Genomic DNA, 22,082 nt, shown 5'->3' with positions numbered 1-22,082 from the left:
TTATTATTATTATAATTAAAAATAATATATTATATTATAATGCCCCATATGGAAATGTTGCCCCTGTATGGAGCCAGGCTGCATTTTCATCTTCCTCCGCTCGCGATCGTTTTCGTCGCCTAGTAACGACTTGACGCGCGCGCCACAACCCGACTACGCAGCAGGCTGACCTGTGGATGAACAAATAAAATACAGTTAAGTCTGAACTTATTTTAAATCCATTTTCATTTATCTCACGGTTACGGTGTTTCCATTTAATCTGTTATAGTATTTTATAGTATTATACGTTTTCAAATTAAGTATTATTACACGAGAGGGTGCTTTACTTCACTTCAGTGATGCTAACGGAAAGAGCCGCTGACCGCATCACTGTCGTGACGATAATGACGGTAAAGCACACCCTCTCGTGTAATAATGCGATTATACAACAACCACCAATAAAAATAAAGTATATTAGAAAAATGTATCCATAATGTGGAACAATACGCTCGCAAAGTATAAGTGTTTTGCTGGTGTTTGTCCCCGTTTCAATGGAAATACATGACGTCTGGCGTTAACTAGTCCCTGACTGTCAGCTGCAGCCAACTTCAACTACATCGCAATTTCCCAAAACTGAATAAATACCACACATAGCAACACACAACTGCTTTGCTAGCTCAATTGTGTTGTAACTAAGATATCCGCTAGAAAAAATATTTTTGTCATGGACTAATATAGTTATTACGTCTGCCGACTTTAGTCATTTTAAGCTAGTAGCATTACGGTAGCAAGTGTCAACGACTCATCAGCATCTACAATGATTAACAGTTATACTGCTTTCATTAATCAGCAACTTGATAGTTTATATGATCCATTTTTACATTTACTACATCGTCTCTTACATCTAAACATTTATTACTTCTGCTTATTATGCGTAGGCTTCAAAATTAACAACAAAATGATCCATTTTGTGTCAGATCAGGTCAGCAGCTTTAGCTCCATTGTTAGCTAGCTGTGTTTCTCGCTAGCTGCTCCTGCGTAGTTTAAAATACAGGCGGAGTGATATTTTCAGCGATGAGGCATTTTTCATTTGAGCACAATCAGTCTATAATGTCTGATTGACCAATCAGATTGATCGGTCGGATCTACGTGTTGTATGATTAATGTTATTTAATTGTTTTAAAAGCAGGCTATTTCTGAGATTCCACTAGAGGGAGTCCATAGTACCATAGTTTGAGAAAGGCAGGTGTAAAGTATTTTCATCCATCTCCATGCTACATACTCCGGTACAATAGGTGGCGGTATGCACCTTTAAAAGTCATGGTTGCAACCCCACATAAAATCAGAAGAAGAACATGAGAACAGGGAGGCGCCAAGGACGTCAACACACACGCACGCACACGCGCGCGCGCGCGCACACACACACACACACACACACACAAACCTGAAAGTGAAAGTGTTCAGTCAGACTCCATTTAAAGACGACGGAGCAGAAGCAGAACAGCTGAAGTCTGAGGCAGGGTGAGTGTTAAAAACACATTTTGATTATTTACTGTGACTTCACTTATTGTCTGAACATTTATATCTACATGTTGCTGTAAAAAAAAGCCAATTTGTTGAATTTCTTCTGTGGATTTCCACAGTTTGTGACAGAGGGTGATTTCTAACTGAGATGTGTTGTTTGTCCTTCAGAGAACTGGAAATTCAAGATAACGAGGGTGACTGCTATCAGACTGTCAAACACAACACACAACACACACACACACACACAGATAAACTCACCTGACTTCCTTTTAAGGAGAGGCGAGGAGCAAATGACAGGTACATGACAACAGGGAGGAAACCTGCAAGTGAAAGTATTCAGTCAGACTCCATTTTAAGAGGAAGGAGCAGAAGCAGTACAGTTGAAGTCTGAGGCAGGGTGAGTGTTAAAAACACATTTTGATTATTTACTGTGACTTCACTTACTGTGCGTCAGTTTTCTCCCTGTGGACTGTGGAGGAAAGAAATGTTGGAGTGAACTCAACAGTTTGACTCATCTGTGGACACAAAGTTCTGATTGGCTGAATAATCCTCTTTAAACCTCCAGTAACCCAAGAAAACAAGCACAGGTGTGAAGAAAAGTGACCAGGTGGACTTCTGGCTGCTTTTATTATATTGTATAATGTGTGTGTGAAGGGGAGAGAGAGTGTGTGTTACTTCCTGCTCTCTCGGTCTTGTGTGACTCTTGAACAAACTTGTTTCCTGATTCTTGTGTCCTGAGCTCACAGCTACTGTTTCACCTGTCAGACTGACTTCAGAGCAGAAGATGAGTGTTTGTGTGAAGGAGGAGGAGGAGGAGGAGGAGGAGGAGGACAGAGCAGAGTCTCCAGTATCCAGCTGTGTGTCTATGAAGAGTGACCGGTCAAAAGACTTTCCTATGAACTTCAGTAATGAACCTGGACCATCAGACTCAAAGTAAGACACCTAATACTAGCTCATGTATGTGACTTTTTTCTGTTCCCTGTCTTACTGCCATGCTTTGTTTTGTTGATTTTGTATTTTTATATTCAAAATTCATCTAAAATGTATTTTCTACTTAAATCTAACAGACTTTTCACAGCTCATGTTCCTCTTACTATCTGTGGCAGCTGTCAGTCTCCTAAAAAGCTGTAATCTGATCTAAGAGGACAAATAGAAACTTTGAAAGCAACTTTTTATCCACAGTAGCAGTAGTTTGTGTATTTAGAGCTTCTTAAATTACTTTGTCATTAGAGAATTTCTCAAAGATTCATGTGATTTAAATACAAACATGTTGGTGTTTGCAGAGTTCAGTCCAACAGACAGAGAGCAGAGTCTCCAGTATCCAGCTGTCTGTCTATGAAGAGTGACCGGTCCAAAGATTTTCCTATGAACTTCAGTCATGAACCTGGACCATCAGACTCAAAGTAAGACACCTGATACTAACTCATTTATGCGACTTTTTTCAGTTCCCTCTCACAATGACATGTTTTGTTTATGATGTGTTTGTATATTTCAGCAACAATGTATTTGCTAACTAACTTTAACAAACCTTTTGGGACTCATGACAGAGAGATCATTTGTCCCATCTTCCTCTTAGTGCTGTCAGTCACGTAAAAAGCTGTAATCTAATCAAAGAAGACAAATAGAAATTGTTAAACTTCTTATTTATGGACAGGAGGAGTTTGCTCCCTCAATGAATTTGTAATTAGACTTTTTTTCAAGGATTCATGAGATATAAATACAAACATGTTGGTGTTTGCAGAGTTCAGTCCAACAGACAGAGAGCAGAGTCTCCAGTATCCAGCTGTCTGTCTATGAAGAGTGACCGGTCCAAAGATTTTCCTATGAACTTCAGTAATGAACCTGGACCATCAGACTGTGGACACTGGTTCTGCAGACAGTGCATCACATCATACTGGGACCAGTCTGCTTCACCAGGACACTCCTCCTGTCCCCAGTGTGGAGAAAGATCCAGAACAAGAGCTGGACTGCAGACAGCCAGTCTGACCAGCACTGTACAAAGTAAGACTATATATCTGTCTGCTGATGTCTTCATGTCTGAACACACTACTTGTTGTTTTAATACATTTGTTATGTCACACATTAACCAATCAGAAAGCTGTTTGTTCTCTGTATGCATAGATGGAGATGGAGAAGTGTCAGACAGCAGGTTGAGACAAAACACCACTTTAAACAACAGTCCACATTAGCTTTCCTGCTAACATCTCCTCCTCTCTAACTTACAAACACACACCTCGTCCTGCAGATCCACTTGTCGAACAAGCCACCAAACAAACATCCAGTGAGGAAAAGTGCACTGCTAACATCTATGTTCAGGCTACAGCAGATAGCTAACTAGCTGCTCAGTTTCAGCACATTAAACAGCTTAAAAATGTAACCTTCATTACAATACGTTCATTTAGCTGACGATTTTATCCAAAGTGACTGAAAATAACTGATTGAACCATGTGGATACAACATGAGTAGATCAAATGTATCAATTATGCTAAATTGGCTCAAGAGCTACAATTAGAAGCAATAAGAGATCGAGAGAGAGATTGTTTTTATGGGCCAAGGTGCCGTCTGAACAGGAGAGTTTTCAGTCTGAACAGGAGAGTTTTCAGTCTGAACAGGAGAGTTTTCAGTCTGAAGTTGTGTCGAGTTTCTTCTGTTCTGATGTCACTGGGGAGTTTGTGTCACTATTGTGGATCCAGGACATCAAACAGTCTGGATTTAGTTGAGCAGTAGCTGGTCCCCCCTTTGTAGTGAGGGAATAACAAGCAGTTAGCAGCAGCAGAGTGTAGTGGACGGGCTGAGGTGCAGGTGGTGGTCATTTACAGGGGCCAACCTGAGATGTTGTCCCTCAAGCAAAGGAGTTCAGTTCAAGAAACAGTGCTGTGCATAGAGGTGAGCCCAACTAAATCTAGTTGGTACTGCCCCACACCAGCACCAGCACCTGTTCCTTCCCCCATGAGAGGTGACATTTCCTGTCCTGAGGACCAGTCTGGGATGCCAGGAATCAGTACACCTACCTTCTTTTGCATGAAACTGGCACACACCCGACCCCAATACCCGTCCCTGCTGGTAGTCAGCCCACAGGGTGGCGTCTCCATGTAGTCAAAGGCCAGCTACCAGATATTCACCAGCGACCTCCACTCCCAGGTTTAGCTCCAGAAAGGTGCCCTGATTTCTCTTTCCTGGTTCAGGTGCTGCAGCACTTTTGTGGCTGATTCATATAGGTTCTTTGAATCACTCTCAGTCTGGCCCCTCCTCTGGGGCTAATTAGCTTTGCGAGACCCTGCCAGGGGCTAATGCCCCCGACAACAGAGCTCCAAGGATCACAGGGACACACAAACCTCTCCACGACGTCAAGGTGGAAAGAAAGAAAAAGAAAACAAAAAACATATTCTTATACTGATGGTTTTTTAACTTGTAATGAAAAGACCATTGACTGCTGATTGTCACATTGTATTTTTTCTCCCCCACTTTTTTCTCTTTTTTCAGTGAATGTTGGTCTGCAGGAGGTTTTCCATGAACATAAGCTCAGTCTGAGGAGGAGATGTGAACGTGTGACTGAAGGAAGTGATGAAACAGGAAGTGGAACCCTCCTTAACAAGATCTACACTGAGCTCTACATCACAGAGGGACAGAGTGAAGAGGTTAATACCCAACATGAGGTGAGGCAGCTTGAGACAGTTTCCAAGAAGAAGACCTTCAGTGAAACTCCAATCAAGTGCTGCGACATCTTTAAAGCCTCACCTGACCAACAGAGACACATCAGAGTGGTTCTGACGAACGGCGTCGCTGGCATTGGAAAAACCTTCTCAGTGCTGAAGTTCACTCTGGACTGGGCAGAGGGCTCCGAAAACCAAGATGTCAGTCTGGTGGTTGTGCTTTCGTTCAGGGAGCTGAACCTGATCAGAGATGAGCAGTACAGTCTTCTCAGGCTGCTCCATGTTTTCCATCCAACATTACAGAAGGTGACAGCAGAGAAGCTCGCTGTCTGTAAACTTCTGTTCATCTTTGACGGCCTGGATGAAAGCAGACTTTCACTGGATTTCAAGAACAATGAGGTCGTGTCTGATATCACACAGAAGTCATCAGTCAGCGTGCTGCTGACAAACCTCATCGAGGGGACGCTGCTTCCCTCGGCTCTCGTCTGGATAACTTCCCGACCTGCAGCAGCCAATCAGATCCCTCCTTCACGTGTTGACAGGGTAACAGAAGTACGAGGCTTCACTGACGCCCTGAAGGAGGAGTACTTCAGGAGGCGGTTCAGTGATGAAGATCTGTCCAGCAGAGTCATCTCACACATCAAGACCTCCAGGAGCCTCCACATCATGTGTTTGATCCCAGTCTTCTGCTGGATCACTGCTACAGTTCTGGAGCACATGTTGACTACAGACCAGAGAGGAGAGCTGCCCAAGACCCTGACTGACATGTACTCACACTTCCTGCTGGTTCAGACAAAGAGGAAGAAGCAGAAGTATGATGAGGGACGTGAGACGAGTCCACAGGAGCTGACGGAGGCTGACAGGGAAGTTCTCCTGAAGCTGGGGAGGCTGGCGTTTGAACATCTGGAGGAAGGAAACATCATGTTCTACCAAGAAGACCTGGAGCGGTGTGGTCTTAATGTCACAGAGGCCTCGGTGTACTCAGGAGTTTGTACAGGGATCTTCAGAAGAGAGAGTGTGATCTTCCTGAAAACAGTCTACTGCTTTGTTCATCTGAGCGTTCAGGAGTTTCTGGCTGCAGTCTACATGTTCCACTGTTGCACCAACAGGAACACAGAGGTACTGAAGAACTTCTTTGGGGACGAATATGTTGATTCAACCCTGAATGACTTCCTTAAGAGCGCCATGCAGAAATCCCTCAAAAGTAGGACTGGTCATCTCGACCTGTTTGTTCAGTTCCTTCATGGCCTCTCTCTGACGTCCAACCAGAGACTGTTAGCAGGCCTGCTGGGTCAGACAGACAACAGGCCAAAAATCATGCAGAGAGCCATCAACAACCTGAAGAAGATGAACAGTGATAATATCTCTCCTGACAGAAGCATCAACATCTTCCACTGTCTGACGGAGATGAACGACCACTCAGTCCATCAGAAGATCCAAGAGTTCCTAAAGTCAGAGAACAGATCAGAGAAGAAACTCTCTGAGATCCACTGCTCAGCTCTGGCCTACATGCTGCAGATGTCAGAGGAGGTTCTGGATGAGTTGGACACACAGAAATACAACACATCATTTAATGGAAAACGGAGACTGATTCCAGCTGTGAGGAACTGTAGAAAGGCTCGGTAAGTCCAGATGTGATTAACATTAAAAATCATGGTAAAGCTGAAGCCTTCAGTATTAAAGACAAACACTTTACACACATGCATTATATAAAACCTCAACACGATACATGTTTTCCTGAACAAGTATGAAGGCAGTTACAAAGTGCTGTACACACATTAAACAGCAAAAAAAATTAAAGTCACAAGAAAAAGCAAGTTTTACCCCGACATTTACAAATATAAATATAAAGACAACAGAATGAATAAAACAAACCAAAATCAATCATCAAGATAAAAACATCCACATCAGGGGTTAAAAGCAGCTTTATTCAAGTTTGTTTTGGGGGTGATATAAAATGGGGCAGCGATTCAGCCCCTCTGATCTCCTCAGGCGGGGAAAGTCTGGGGCCTCGTGGACAGAAGGAGCTCAAGTTTCAAACTACAAACCTTGTGATCAATGACTGACCAGCTCAGGCTGACCAACTGACCACCTGTGCTTTGTGATGCAAAATGTATGAATCTGTTTTCACAATAAAGTCTCACATTTTATTTTTTAAATGATCTTTTATCTGTAATCACAGATTTATTAAATGTGGACTCTCAGAGAGTCACTGTGAAGTCGTGGCCTCAGCTCTGAAGTCCAACCCCTCCCATCTGACAGAGCTGGACCTGAGTGACAACAAGCTGCAGGATTCAGGAGTGAAGCTTCTCTGTGCTGGACTGGAGAGTCCAAACTGTCGACTGGAGACTCTGAGGTCAGTTCATGTGTTTCTGTGTAGATCTATGAAATTTAAATCCAGAACAGAAGTTTTAAATTTCCTTCAGTTCACTTGTTTTCTGGGTTTGTCTGAGGTCAAATCACAACAACTCAGTTTAAAGTTTGACAGTCTGAACAGTTTGTCTCCAGATTATGTATTTATATCTCTCTCTCTCACACACACACACACACACATACACACACACACACACACAGCGACAGGTGACACTGCATTATTGTATATTGCTGCCTGACGTACAGCATACACAGATACACAGAGATTTAAATCTCTGAAAAGAAAGTGTTGAATCTTTGAAAAAAGGAGGTTGGATGATGTTTAAGTCACGTTGGACAAAAGACACACCTCGTTTCATGTATTTATGTGCTCTTAATTGGATAACAGCGTCTCTTTTTATTTCAATATTAAAGGATTATTACGTACCTTCTTAATGTATTCTTACTGTTAAGTGCACTTAAAATGAATCACATGACAACTATGTCCCAATAAACTAACTTAAATTTATTAACAGAAAAATAAAAATTCTAATAGCCATAAAAAATAAATGTAACCATCCACAGTAAATCACAGTAAACCCAAAATGTGGTTTTCTACTGACCTTGTTCAGAATGAAATTTTAACAAGTCAAACCAATGAATTCAGTGCAATGTTCCTTTAACCTTGTTTTGTTACTATTCACTGTCAATTTACTTTTGTTCAAACACAAAAATGCTCTTTTAACCTCGCTCTACTATTGATCACTGCTAATGAACTTTAGCACAAAAGACCTTCATTAATATTAAACACACCAAAAGAACTCTTATAGAACCTTTAATGATACTTAATTATTTTGTGGGCCCACACACACCCAACAAGCTGGCAACCAGGGAACACAAGAAAGCGAAATAAGACAAACGTCACGTTGCAGGCCTGGTTGAAGCTGGGGAGCGTGGCGGCCAAATACAGTTGAAGCCAGTTCACGTTGACCGTGCAGAAACAACAGGTAAGTACTCACCGTAGTAGAGCTCAAGTCACAAGAGTCCCAGTAGTGCACCTCCAAGCTGAAGGGGATATGCGGTGGGCTGATGGCAAGCTGACTGTGGAGGACCCTCGGCGGCAGACGTCTTCTTTCTCACTCGGTGGTCTCAGAGCTCAGCTAGCAGCTGCTCTCACTCTCACAAACAGTCACCGAGTCCAAACAGCAGTCTCAATTTCACTCCTCGGAGCTGAAGGGGTAGCGGGTGGGTTATAGCCAACTGTGGCGAATCGCGGAAGAGGAGAAATCATCGGGAACGAGACTCAACGAGAACGAGACCTACGATCCCAAAGCGTCAGTATTTGACAAGTTGGTAACGAGACTCAAAATTCAACTATCTTAATAACAGGAGCTTTAAATAGTAGAACCAAATGTTAAATCAGTTTCTGTGGGTTTTTATTTGGCTGCACAACTTGAGTTTGTATAGATGGAGCCTCTGGTGGAGCTGGCAGAGTTTAAGAGGTGACATCGCTACGTCTTTATTGAAGCAGCAGCACGTTGTCATTAATATTAATGAGAGCTCTGTTTCACTTTGTGTATTTGACAGTGTTGAACCTGCATCCTGTTGGGTTCAGGTGTTTGGAGTTTCATTTTCTAAACGTCTACATTCTAAACCTTCTTCAGCTCTGAACAGATTATTAAACACTGAATGATTTCAAGCAGGAATATTGTCTTTTAAAGTTACATCATTTATCCTTTATTCAGATTGATGAGCTGCAGTTTGTCAGAGATCAGCTGTGATTCTCTGGCCTCAGCTCTGAAGTCCAACCCCTCCCATCTGAGAGAGCTGCAGCTGAGTCACAACAAGCTGCAGGATTCAGGAGTGAAGCGTCTCTCTGCTGTACTGGAGAGTCCAAACTGTCGACTGGAGACTCTGAGGTCAGTTCTTGTGTTTCTGTGTATCTATAAAATTTAATAAATTTACATTTTTTCTCTCTCTCTTTTGCTCGACCACACATTCTCTACACACAGCACACACGTGTGGTTGTTTATCACAACAAGGAAACTAGCTTTACTTGAGAAAGGCTGCAGGCAGCGAGACAGAAGACTGCTGAAAAGGTAGAAAGTGAAATGTTACTTCAGAGCGTGGAGGACGAGACGACTCTGGCTGTTCCGACTGACCAATCAGTGGTCTGCAGTGTGTTAACTCCACCTTTTAGCATGGGATCAGTGTGTATCAGTGAAGCTAACAGTGTTCATAGCTGTTTCAGACAGCCAAAGGTGGAGCGAAGAGCTGCTGGAGGCTCAACAATGGTTTAAATATGGAGGTACCTTCTCACATGTTCTCTCCTGGAAGACATTTGTAGTGTTTCACTCAGTTCATATTTCAAAGTGACAGAAATAGTTGTGTAACAAATGAAAAAAGAGCTGAGAGAGAAGTTCAAACTTGGGCTCTATCTCACCTCCACTCAGCTCACCAATCACAGAGCGAGGAAGGTGTTCATGTTTGTTTGTCAGTTTTGTAAAGTGACAGAAACTGTTGGACACAGACCCCTAATCTGACATCAGAAAGGTGTGGCCCCCTGCAGAGATTTAAATCTCTGAAAAGAAAGTGTTGAATCTTTGAAAAAAGGAGGTTGGATGATGTTTAAGTCACGTTGGACAAAAGACACATGAGTGTAATGTAATCTCTGATTCAACACACTGCACGTGTTGAATGTGTGAAACTCTGAAGACAAACTTTAATAACAATGAAAACATTACACTGCTGATGAATTATAAGTGTGACACAGTTATTTCACACATGCTGTTGTTGTTCTCACATGTTTAAATCCATTTTAATATTTATTTTAAACCGTGGTTAATACTTCGAAAACATTATTCCAAACTGTTTAAATCTTAGTTTTCATGTCATCAGTTCTGAAGGGGATTTGACCACATAGATTCTGTCCTGATTCACACTGAGCATCTTGTTCTGCTTCATATTCAAAACATGTCTAATATAACATAAAAAATTCAACACTGTTTTATTCTCTATCAACCTGTTCATCATTGATTTGCACTTTTCCTTCTTGCTTCTGAAAATCAAAACACAAACGTTGTTTTCTTCTCTGCCAGACAACAACAAACGCATTTGTTCCAAACCTTTATGATGATATGTGACGTCTGTACTGACTGAAAAACTTCAACTCAGGATGACTTTTATCTTAAAGCTCCTGTTGGTGAGAAAGTTGATTTTTGAGTCTCGTTCCCAACGTGTCAAATACTGATGCTTTAGGATGGCGCCCGACTCGACCTACGATCCCAAAGCGTCGGTATTTGACAAGTTGGTAACGAGACTCAAAATTCAACTATCTTAATAACAGGAGCTTTAAATAGTAGAACCAAATGTTAAATCAGTTTCTGGGGGTTTTTATTTGGCTGCACAACTTGAGTTTGTATAGATGGAGCCTCTGATGGAGCTGGCAGAGTTTAAGAGGTGACATCACTACGTCTTTATTGAAGCAGCAGCACGTTGTCATTAATATTAATGAGAGCTCTGTTTCACTTTGTGTATTTGACAGTGTTGAACCTGCATCCTGTTGGGTTCAGGTGTTTGGAGTTTCATTTTCTAAACGTCTACATTCTAAACCTTCTTCAGCTCTGAACAGATTATTAAACACTGAATGATTTCAAGCAGGAACATTGTCTTTTAAAGTTACATCATTTATTCTTTATTCAGATTGATGAGCTGCAGTTTGTCAGAGATCAGCTGTGCTTCTCTGGCCTCAGCTCTGAAGTCCAACCCCTCCCATCTGAGAGAGCTGCAGCTGAGTCACAACGAGCTGCAGGATTCAGGAGTGAAGCTTCTCTCTGCTGGACTGGAGAGTCCAAACTGTCGACTGGAGACTCTGAGGTCAGTTCCTGTGTTTCTGTGTATCTATAACATTTAATTAATTTACATTTTTGCTCTCTCTCTCTTGCTCGACCACACGTTCTCTACACACAGCACACACGTGTGGTTGTTTATCACAACAAGGAAACTAGCTTTACTTGAGAAAGGCTGCAGGCAGCGAGACAGAAGACTGCTGAAAAGGTAGAAAGTGAAATGTTACTTCAGAGCGTGGAGGACGAGACGACTCTGGCTGTTCCGACTGACCAATCAGTGGTCTGCAGTGTGTTAACTCCACCTTTTAGCATGGGATCAATGTGTATCAGTGAAGCTAACAGTGTTCATAGCTGTTTCAGACAGCCAAAGGTGGAGCGAAGAGCTGCTGGAGGTTTAACAATAGTTTAAATATGGAGGTAACTTCTCACATGTTCTCTCCTGGAAGACATTCGTAGTGTTTCACTCAGTTCATATTTCAAAGTGACAGAAATAGTTGTGTAACAAATGAAGAAAGAGCTGAGAGAGAAGTTCAAACCTGGGCTCTATCTCACCTCCACTCAGCTCACCAATCACAGAGTGAGGAAGGTGTTAATGTTTGTTTGTCAGTTTTGTAAAGTGACAGAAACTGTTGGACACAGACCCCTAATCTGACATCAGAAAGGTGTGGCCCCCCGCAGAGGTTTAAATCTCTGAAAAGAAAGTGTTGAATCTTTGAAAAAAGGAGGTTGGATGATGTTTAAGTCACGTTGGACAAAAGACACACCTCCTTTCATGTATTTATGTGCTCTTAATTGGATAACAGTGTCTCTTTTTATTTCAATATTAAAGGATTATTATGTACCTTCTTAATGTATTCTTACTGTTAAGTGCACTTAAAATTAATCACATGACAACTATGTCCCAATAAATTAACTTAAATTCATTAACAGAAAAATAAAAATTCTAATAGCCATAAATCATAAATGTAACCATCCACAGTAAATCACAGTAAACCCAAAATGTGGTTTTCTACTGACCTTGTTCAGAATGAAATTTTAACAAGTCAAACCAATGAATTCAGTGCAATGTTCCTTTAACCTTGTTTTGTTACTATTCACTGTCAATTTACTTTTGTTCAAACACAAAAATGCTCTTTTAACCTTGCTCTACTATTGATCACTGCTAATGAACTTTAGCACAAAAGACCTTCATTAATATTAAACACACCAAAAGAACTCTTAGAGGACCTTTAATGATACTTAATTATTTTGTGGGCCCACACACACCCAACAAGCTGGCAACCAGGGAACACAAAAAAGCGAAATAAGACAAACGTCACATTGCAGGCCTGGTTGAAGCTGGGGAGCGTGGCAGCCAAATACAGTTGAAGCCAGTTCACGTTGACTGCGCAGAAACAACAGGTAAGTACTCACCGTAGTAGAGCTCAAGTCACAAGAGTCCCAGTAGTGCACCTCCAAGCTGAAGGGGATATGCGGCGGGCTGATGGCAAACTGACTGTGGAGGACCCTCGGCAGCGGACATCTTCTTTCTCACTCGGTGGTCTCAGAGCTCAGCTAGCAGCTGCTCTCACTCTCACAAACAGTCACCGAGTCCAAACAGCAGTCTCAATTTCACTCCTCGGAGCTGAAGGGGTAGCGGGTGGGTTATAGCCAACTGTGGCGAATCGCGGAAGAGGAGAAATCATCGGGAACGAGACTCAACGAGAACGAGACCTACGATCCCAAAGCGTCGGTATTTGACAAGTTGGGAACGAGACTCAGAATTCAACTATCTTAATAACAGGAGCTTTAAATAGTAGAATCAAATGTTAAATCAGTTTCTGTGGGTTTTTATTTGGCTGTACAACATGAGTTTGTATAGATGGAGCCTCTGGTGGAGCTGGCAGAGTTTAAGAGGTGACATCACTACGTCTTTATTGAAGCAGTAGCACGTTGTCATTAATATTAATGAGAGCTCTGTTTCACTTCATGTATTTGACAGTGTTGAACCTGCATCCTGTTGGGTTCAGGTGTTTGGAGTTTCATTTTCTAAACGTCTACATTCTTAACCTTCTTCAGCTCTGAACAGATTATTAAACACTGAATGATTTCAAGCAGGAACATTGTCTTTTAAAGTTACATCATTTATCCTTTCTTCAGATTGATGAGCTGCAGTTTGTCAGAGATCAGCTGTGCTTCTCTGGCCTCAGCTCTGGAGTCCAATCCCTCCCATCTGAGACAGCTGGAGCTGAGTCAGAACAAGCTGCAGGATTCAGGAGTGAAGCGTCTCTCTGCTGTACTGGAGAGTCCAAACTGTCGACTGGAGACTCTGAGGTCAGTTCTTGTGTTTCTGTGTATCTATAAAATTTAATAAATTTACATTTTTTCTCTCTCTCTTTTGCTCGACCACACATTCTCTACACACAGCACACACGTGTGGTTGTTTATCACAACAAGGAAACTAGCTTTACTTGAGAAAGGCTGCAGGCAGCGAGACAGAAGACTGCTGAAAAGGTAGAAAGTGAAATGTTACTTCAGAGCGTGGAGGACGAGACGACTCTGGCTGTTCCGACTGACCAATTAGTGGTCTGCAGTGTGTTAACTCCACCTTTTAGCATGGGATCAGTGTGTATCAGTGAAGCTAACAGTGTTCATAGCTGTTTCAGACAGCCAAAGGTGGAGCGAAGAGCTGCTGGTGGCTCAACAATAGTTTAAATATGAAGGTAACTTCTCACATGTTCTCTCCTGGAAGACATTCGTAGTGTTTCACTCAGTTCATATTTCAAAGTGACAGAAATAGTTGTGTAACAAATGAAAAAAGAGCTGAGAGAGAAGTTCAAACCTGGGCTCTATCTCACCTCCACTCAGCTCACCAATCACAGAGTGAGGAAGGTGTTCATGTTTGTTTGTCAGTTTTGTAAAGTGACAGAAACTGTTGGACACAGACCCCTAATCTGACATCAGAAAGGTGTGGCCCCCCGCAGAGATTTAAATCTCTGAAAAGAAAGTGTTGAATCTTTGAAAAAAGGAGGTTGGATGATGTTTAAGTCACGTTGGACAAAAGACACATGAGTGTAATGTAATCTCTGATTCGACACACTGCACGTGTTGAATGTGTGAAACTCTGAAGACAAACTTTAATAACAATGAAAACATTACACTGCTGATGAATTATAAGTGTGACACAGTTATTTCACACATGCTGTTGTTGTTCTCACATTTAAATCCATTTTAATATTTATTTTAAACCATGGTTAATACTTCGAAAACATTATTCCAAACTGTTTAAATCTTAGTTTTCATGTCATCAGTTCTGAAGGGGATTTGACCACATAGATTCTGTCCTGATTCACACTGAGCATCTTGTTCTGCTTCATTTTTAAAACATGTCTAAGATAACATCAAAAATTCAACAGTTTTATTCTCTATCAACCTCTTCATCATTGATTTGCACTTTTCCTTCTTGCTTCTGAAAATCAAAACACAAACGTTGTTTTCTTCTCTGCCAGACAACAACAAACGTGTGTTTGTTCCAAACCTTTATAATGATATGTGATGTCTGTACTGACTGAAAAACTTCAACTCAGGATGACTTTTATCTTAAAGCTCCTGTTGGTGAGAGAGTTGATTTTTGAGTCTCGTTCCCAACGCATCAAATACTGACGCTTTGGGATGGCGGTCGACCTGACCTACATCCCAAAGCGTCAGTATTTGACGAGTTGGGAACGAGACTCAAAATTCAACTATCTTAATAACAGGAGCTTTAAATAGTAGAATCAAACGTTAAATCAGTTTCTGTGGGTTTTTATTTGGCTGCACAACATGAGTTTGTATAGATGGAGCCTCTGGTGGAGCTGGCAGAGTTTAAGAGGTGACATCACTACGTCTTTATTGAAGCAGCAGCACGTTGTCATTAATATTAATGAGAGCTCTGTTTCACTTTGTGTATTTGACAGTGTTGAACCTGCATCCTGTTGGGTTCAGGTGTTTGGAGTTTCATTTTCTAAACGTCTACATTCTTAACCTTCTTCAGCTCTGAACAGATTATTAAACACTGAATGATTTCAAGCAGGAACATTGTCTTTTAAAGTTACATCATTTTTTTTTATTCAGATTGATGAGCTGCAGTTTGTCAGAGATCAGCTGTGATTCTCTGGCCTCAGCTCTGAAGTCCAACCCCTCCCATCTGAGAGAGCTGGACCTGAGTCACAACGAGCTGCAGGATTCAGGAGTGAAGCTTCTCTCTGCTGGACTGGAGAGTCCAAACTGTCGACTGGAGACTCTGAGGTCAGTTCCTGTGTTTCTGTGTGTCTATAAAATTTAATTAATTACATTTTTGCTTTCTCTCTTTTGCTCAACCACACGTTCTCTACACACAGCACACACGTGTGGTTGTTTATCACAACAAGGAAACTAGCTTACTTGAGAAAGGCTGCAGGCAGCGAGACAGAAGACTGCTGAAAAGGTAGAAAGTGAAATGTTACTTCAGAGCGTGGAGGACGAGACGACTCTGGCTGTTCCGACTGACCAATTAGTGGTCTGCAGTGTGTTAACTCCACCTTTTAGCATGGGATCAATGTGTATCAGTGAAGCTAACAGTGTTCATAGCTGTTTCAGACAGCCAAAGGTGGAGCGAAGAGCTGCTGGAGGCTCAACAATAGTTTAAATATGGAGGTAACTTCTCACATGTTCTCTCCTGGAAGACATTCGTAGTGTTTCACTCAGTTCATATTTCAAAGTGACAGAAATAGTTGTGTAACAAATGAAGAAAGAGCTGAGAGAGAAGTTCAAACCTGGGCTCTATCTCACCTCCACTCAGCTCACCAATCACAGAGTGAGGAAGGTGTTAATGTTTGTTTGTCAGTTTTGTAAAGTGACAGAAACTGTTGGACACAGACCCCTAATCTGACATCAGAAAGGTGTGGCCCCCCGCAGAGATTTAAATCTCTGAAAAGAAAGTGTTGAATCTTTGAAAAAAGGAGGTTGGATGATGTTTAAGTCACGTTGGACAAAAGACACATGAGTGTAATGTAATCTCTGATTCAACACACTGCACGTGTTGAATGTGTGAAACTCTGAAGACAAACTTTAATAACAATGAAAACATTACACTGCTGATGAATTATAAGTGTGACACAGTTATTTCACACATGCTGTTGTTGTTCTCACATGTTTAAATCCATTTTAATATTTATTTCAAACCGTGGTTAATACTTTGAAAACATTATTCCAAACTGTTTAAATCTTAGTTTTCATGTCATCAGCTCTGAAGGGGATTTGACCACATAGATTCTGTCCTGATTCACACTGAGCATCTTGTTCTGCTTCATATTTAAAACATGTCTAATATAATATCAAAAATTCAACACTGTTTTATTCTCTATGAACCTCTTCATCATTGATTTGCACTTTTCCTTCTTGCTTCTGAAAAGCAAAACACAAACGCTGTGTTTTCTTCTCTGCCAGACAACAACAAACGTGTGTTTGTTCCAAACCTTTATGATGATATGTGACGTCTGATACTGACGCTTTGGGACGGCGGCCGACCCGACCTGCAATCCCAAAGCGTCAGTATTTGACAAGTTGGGAACGAGACTCAAAATTCAACTATCTTAATAACAGGAGCTTTAAATAGTAGAATCAAATGTTAAATCAGTTTCTGTGGGTTTTTATTTGGTGGAGCTGGCAGAGTTTAAGAGGTGACATCACTATGTCTTTATTGAAGCAGCAGCACGTTGTCATTAATAATAATGAGAGCTCTGTTTCACTTTGTGTATTTGACAGTGTTGAACCTGCATCCTGTTGGGTTCAGGTGTTTGGAGTTTCATTTTCTAAACATCTACATTCTTAACCTTCTTCAGCTCTGAACAGATTATTAAACACTGAATGATTTCAAGCAGGAACATTGTCTTTTAAAGTTACATCATTTATCCTTTATTCAGATTGTGGAGCTGCAGTTTGTCAGAGATCAGCTGTGCTTCTCTGGCCTCAGCTCTGAAGTCCAACCCCTCCCATCTGAGAGAGCTGCAGCTGAGTTACAACGAGCTGCAGGATTCAGGAGTGAAGCTTCTCTCTGCTGGACTGGAGAGTCCAAACTGTCGACTGGAGACTCTGAGGTCAGTTCATGTGTTTCTGTGTATCTATAACAATTAATTAATTTACATTTGCATTGGACAATGCAAAGGAATGATGCTACGCAATTCAATGAGTTTGATTATTTATTAATCAACTAAAATTAAGATCTTTCACAAACTGGCATTTTTTCACAAATCCTGTAAAGTGTTCTCTGTTTCACGTTTACAGTACAGTGCACTCTGAATATACCTGGCTCACTGAATTAAGGATTAATTGTGTGATTAAGATTCTCAAGATTATCAAGACCAGTAAAGTGCAATATGAAAAACTATGCTTAGCACTTTTAAAGCAACCTGTAGGCTAACTCACCAGTGAGTAGCACAAACCAATTTTTATATTATGAACAATAACAATAAATGAACATTTCACAAAGAGGTCTTCTGTAACAGTTTACACATAAAAAATAAAGTAGTATCAGCGGTCACATGCTGCTGTAAACAAACATCAGCCTCACTGTCATCATAACAGTCCCGACAGTAAGAAGTATGTAAGGCTGGATATCTTTACAAATAAAGAGCGCTGTAGCGTCAGTTATTAGCTGTTAGCCAGCGGGGAATGGAAAAAACTTGTAATACTTTGCTCACCACTCGTGGGGGTAGTAATGCTGGCTGTTGATGAATCTGAAGCCGAGGCGGGGGATGCCAGTTCACTGACAGACGTTGAACAGATTATTAACCACTGAATGATTACAAGCAGGAACATTTTCTGTTTAAGTTACATCATTTATTCTTTATTCAGATTGATGAGCTGCAGTTTGTCAGAGATCAGCTGTGGTTCTCTGGCCTCAGCTCTGGAGTCCAACCCCTCCCATCTGAGACAGCTGCAGCTGAGTGAAAACGAGCTGCAGGATTCAGGAGTGAAGCTTCTCTCTGCTGGACTGAAGAGTCCAAACTGTCGACTGGAGGCTCTGAGGTCAGACACCATTTTTTACTTCTGTGCTCAGATTAATATGATGTGAGAGTTGTGTTGACACTAAACTGCAGACATCAGGCTGATATTATACTGATCCACACTGAGTATCTTAATGCTAAAGTCTGTTTTCTTCTTCTGTGGTTTAGTCCATTGACTGTGGCAGAGCAATGTTGAGCTGCACATTTAAAACCTTCATATAACAATATAAATAATTCACTCTGAGCATCAACTGTTGATTTTCATCTTAGATTCCAAATCATGTTTTTTAAAAATGTTTTTTTAAAGTGATGAGAAAAATACATACTACAATGAAAAGTTAAATAATCTCTATTTTAACTATCAGACAATAACAAATATATTCAGAATTGTCTTTTAACAACATTTTAATGAAGCTTTGTGACATTTATACTGACTGAATATTTAAATTGTGAAGTTTCATCATTTATCCTTTATTCAGATTGAAGAGCTGCAGTTTGTCAGAGATCAGCTGTGCTTCTCTGGCCTCAGCTCTGAAGTCCAACCCCTCCCATCTGAGAGAGCTGGAGCTGAGTGACAACAAGCTGCAGGGTTCAGACGTGAAGCTGCTGTCTGAACTTGTGGAGAGTCCAGACTGTAGACTGGAGACTCTGAGGTCAGTAGTGAGTTGGAGTCAGTCCATGCTGGTTTCAGCAGTATTGTAATAAACACAGTCAGTATCAAAGTAAAGATCCAGCATTTCCTGCTTTCCTCAGTGAAGCTGTGAGAGGAGAATGGTGACAGGCTTCAGGATTGGACAGAAAGAGATAGAGGGGGAACAGTCAGCCAATCAGATGAGCCAGAAGCTTGTTGTGTTCGTGTGTTTGAGTTGAAGTGAAGACGACTGTTGTTGTTGTGTTCATGTCTACAGGAAGTAAAGCTGGATCACAGCTGACAGCATCACAGGATGTGTAGAGACAGCGGTCCTCATCCATCAGACTGTTGTAGCATCAAATCTTTGTTCTCTCATTTCAACACTAAAGAACTGATCAGTCCATCTTTGTCACAGCTCTCAGGTCTACGGTGGCCCTGAAGGTCAAAACACAACAACATTCCACAAAACATCAAACTGTCACCAGAGACTTGGGTTCTGTCCAATAACAAACAAGAACGCCGTCCCACCTTTTCCATAATCTGAAGTGTGGTTGTGTTTTGACCTTCAGGGCCACGGTACAGATCAGTCTGACTGAAGCCTGCAAATCACTGACTCTTATTTCAGAGAACCATGGTTACATTTAGTAACCACAGACCAGAACCTCTGCTGAAGTCCAGTAACCACAGCTGATGTTGACTGTTCAGTCTTTGTATGAACATGTAGGAGCTTTAACATCAAATATTTATCTGTCCATCTGTCTTTTGTTTTATCCAGATATTTTTAGAACAGACTCCATATTTACATATTTGTTATATTTAAAGTAGATGAATTATTCAGGTGTGACTGAGACTCTGGTTTTTAACAGCAGTCAATCATCATTAAAGTGTTTCTGCAGTAATGATGCGTTCAGGGACTCTGAGCAGTTTATTTCACTGTGTACTTCAGTGAAACCTGCAGAGTAAACACACTTGATGTGTCTGCAGGTCTGTGAGCTTCACTCCAACACGTTAACATGAGAGCTGAAAGGAAGCTGGCTACACTACACAGCCGCTCCACTTGTGGTTTGAACAGGACTGAAGTCCTGCTGGTCTTCATATCACTGACTGACAGCTGATGGAGGGAGTCTCTGTAAACACTCATTTATCACTTCTGCTGTCTCTCTGCTTCTCTCATCAGCTTGTGATCTCTGTCAGAGTGATGAGAAAGGTGGAGGTGTTCAGAGGATTCAGCTGTGTCCTGATGATCCAGAGAGGTGGAAGCAGCACCATCAGCTGGTGGGTGGAGAGGCTCTGACTGGGCGGAGAGGAGAGCTTCATCCAGCAGTGACTGACAGACCAATCACAACACGTGGAGATGACTGTCAGTGCTGCAGTGTGAACTGCTCTGAGATCAGCTCCACTGTCCAGTCCAGCATCATCCCTGTGTTCCTCTGGATGTGACTATAGGCTCGTTCGAGATGAACTGCGCCTCGCCTGGAAGGTGGACGAGACCAGGCGGCAGCAGCAGGGGGCAAAAAGCTGCAGTCAAGTCGGACAGTTTCCAGCTGCCTTCAAAAAATATACAGGAAGTCACAGAAATATTTACATCCTGTTAGAGCCATCTGTAGGCTACCTGTAGTTTTCAGAACACGTTCGGATAGCTATGGCTGAAGAAATTGCGTATGAATGACTGAATTAACAGTCCAAATGGTCTCACAACTACATATATAAGCTACACATGGGGAGGACAAGCAGCAAAGGTTTCTTATAATCTTTATTGATGTATTTATATTTGTAATTATATACAGTATATATGTGGGAATATGTGTGTATCTAGCATTGTATTCTATCCTTTGTTCTTTTTGTCTGCCTTGTAAAGCACTGATTGCTCATTTTGATAAGTGTTACATAAATAACCATTATTATTATTATTATTATTATTATTATCAACCACACAAAATATGTTTGTTAACAGATTAAACCTTCATTGCACAACATGAGATTCATATAATCTAGCATTAAATATAACAATTACACAGAAAATTAGGATTTTCGACAAAACGTAGTGTTTGTAGTCCTAACTAAGAGCCAATCAGCTCTTTGATCAGGCGACAGCCAGGCGTTTCCCATCATGCCCCGAGGTCTTGCAGTCGGTGGAGAGCAACTGCAGCGCCTGGCTCTAAAAAACTGCGACTGCCTTGATCTCGTGAGGTTATCCTTGCCGGCGCGTGCATGACGTCAGAGCAAGTCGGGATCAAGTTGGACACAAATCTAACCGGCAGGCATTGTGCGGTGGTCGCCGGTGATCGATTCTGCGCAGGCCTGGCTCATCTCGAACAAGCCTCGTGTCATCAGTGTATCTGGACTGCTGTGCTGCATCTGCCAAGGAGCCGTCACGTCAGGAGCAGACAAAATAATGAGTTAATTACTCGTTAAGAGAGACTTGATGTTCTCTGCAGTTAGGTGAGAAAAATATGTGCATATATCAGCGTCGCCTAAAAGGCAAAAATCCAATATTGTTCATCCGTTGTGTAAATCTACAGTCATTTAAAGTGTACACAGGTTAAACTAGTGTGAACTAGTGTAAAGTCTGTGTTTGTCTCTGTTTTTCTTTGTGTCTCACCTGCTCACTGTTGAATGACACAACTGTTGTTCATTTTCACTTTATCCTGAATCTTGGAGGCTGATGCCTCCCTTGTGTTTCTGTGTTTGTGTCCTCACCTATTCTCAAACTGTGACACTGTGGCTAAATCATTAAAAAAGCCAACATGTTTCAAACATCAGGTCTTCATCAGTGACCGTTACTGTACTTCAGTACGTTTCAGGTATCTGTACTTTACTTGAGTATCTCTGTGACTTTCCCTCTCTACATCTGAACACAAATATCTGAACTTTCTCCTCCTCACATTTTCAAAACGGGCTTGTTACTTTAGTTTGATGCATTTGAGGGGAATTATGGATTATTTTTATTTGGCGTCATCGCACGGCGCCTTCCCAACATCACGGGACCGATGTTGACCTATCAGTGCACATCACGCACGGCAGACGCAGCGAGACAAAACAAAGACGTAAGAAGACGTAGACAGACAGAGGGAGACTGGAATGGGGAGAA

The 22,082-nt window shown here is 41.5% G+C and overlaps 1 protein-coding gene across 3 annotated transcripts; it reads left to right on the top strand.

The window, feature by feature from the left end:
- The first annotated feature begins 1,482 nt into the window (after positions 1 to 1,482).
- Positions 1,483 to 21,748, top strand: LOC141017943 (NACHT, LRR and PYD domains-containing protein 3-like). Of its 3 annotated transcripts, none has more exons than XM_073492758.1 (15): positions 1,483 to 1,500; positions 1,672 to 1,900; positions 2,269 to 2,436; positions 2,787 to 2,906; positions 3,245 to 3,504; positions 4,987 to 6,778; positions 7,339 to 7,512; positions 9,254 to 9,427; positions 11,211 to 11,384; positions 13,496 to 13,669; positions 15,449 to 15,622; positions 17,278 to 17,451; positions 18,209 to 18,382; positions 18,840 to 19,013; positions 20,169 to 21,748. In XM_073492758.1, the coding sequence occupies exons 3-15, from the start codon at positions 2,288 to 2,290 to the stop codon at positions 20,173 to 20,175; spliced, it is 3,720 nt and encodes a 1,239-aa protein (XP_073348859.1). In that variant the 5' UTR covers positions 1,483 to 1,500; positions 1,672 to 1,900; positions 2,269 to 2,287; the 3' UTR covers positions 20,176 to 21,748. The 3 variants fall into 3 exon arrangements, with proteins under 3 accessions (XP_073348859.1, XP_073348861.1, XP_073348862.1); XM_073492760.1 differs by having other exon boundaries at positions 2,250 to 2,436; XM_073492761.1 differs by lacking the exon at positions 18,209 to 18,382 and having other exon boundaries at positions 1,672 to 2,436.
- Positions 21,749 to 22,082: the final 334 nt, after the last annotated feature.

This window comes from Pagrus major, chromosome 22 (genome assembly GCF_040436345.1).
Source record: "Pagrus major chromosome 22, Pma_NU_1.0".
In the NCBI taxonomy this organism is placed as follows: domain Eukaryota; kingdom Metazoa; phylum Chordata; class Actinopteri; order Spariformes; family Sparidae; genus Pagrus; species Pagrus major.
The sequence above is the reverse complement of the archived record's forward strand: the minus strand, read 5'-3'. Positions and strand labels throughout refer to the sequence as shown.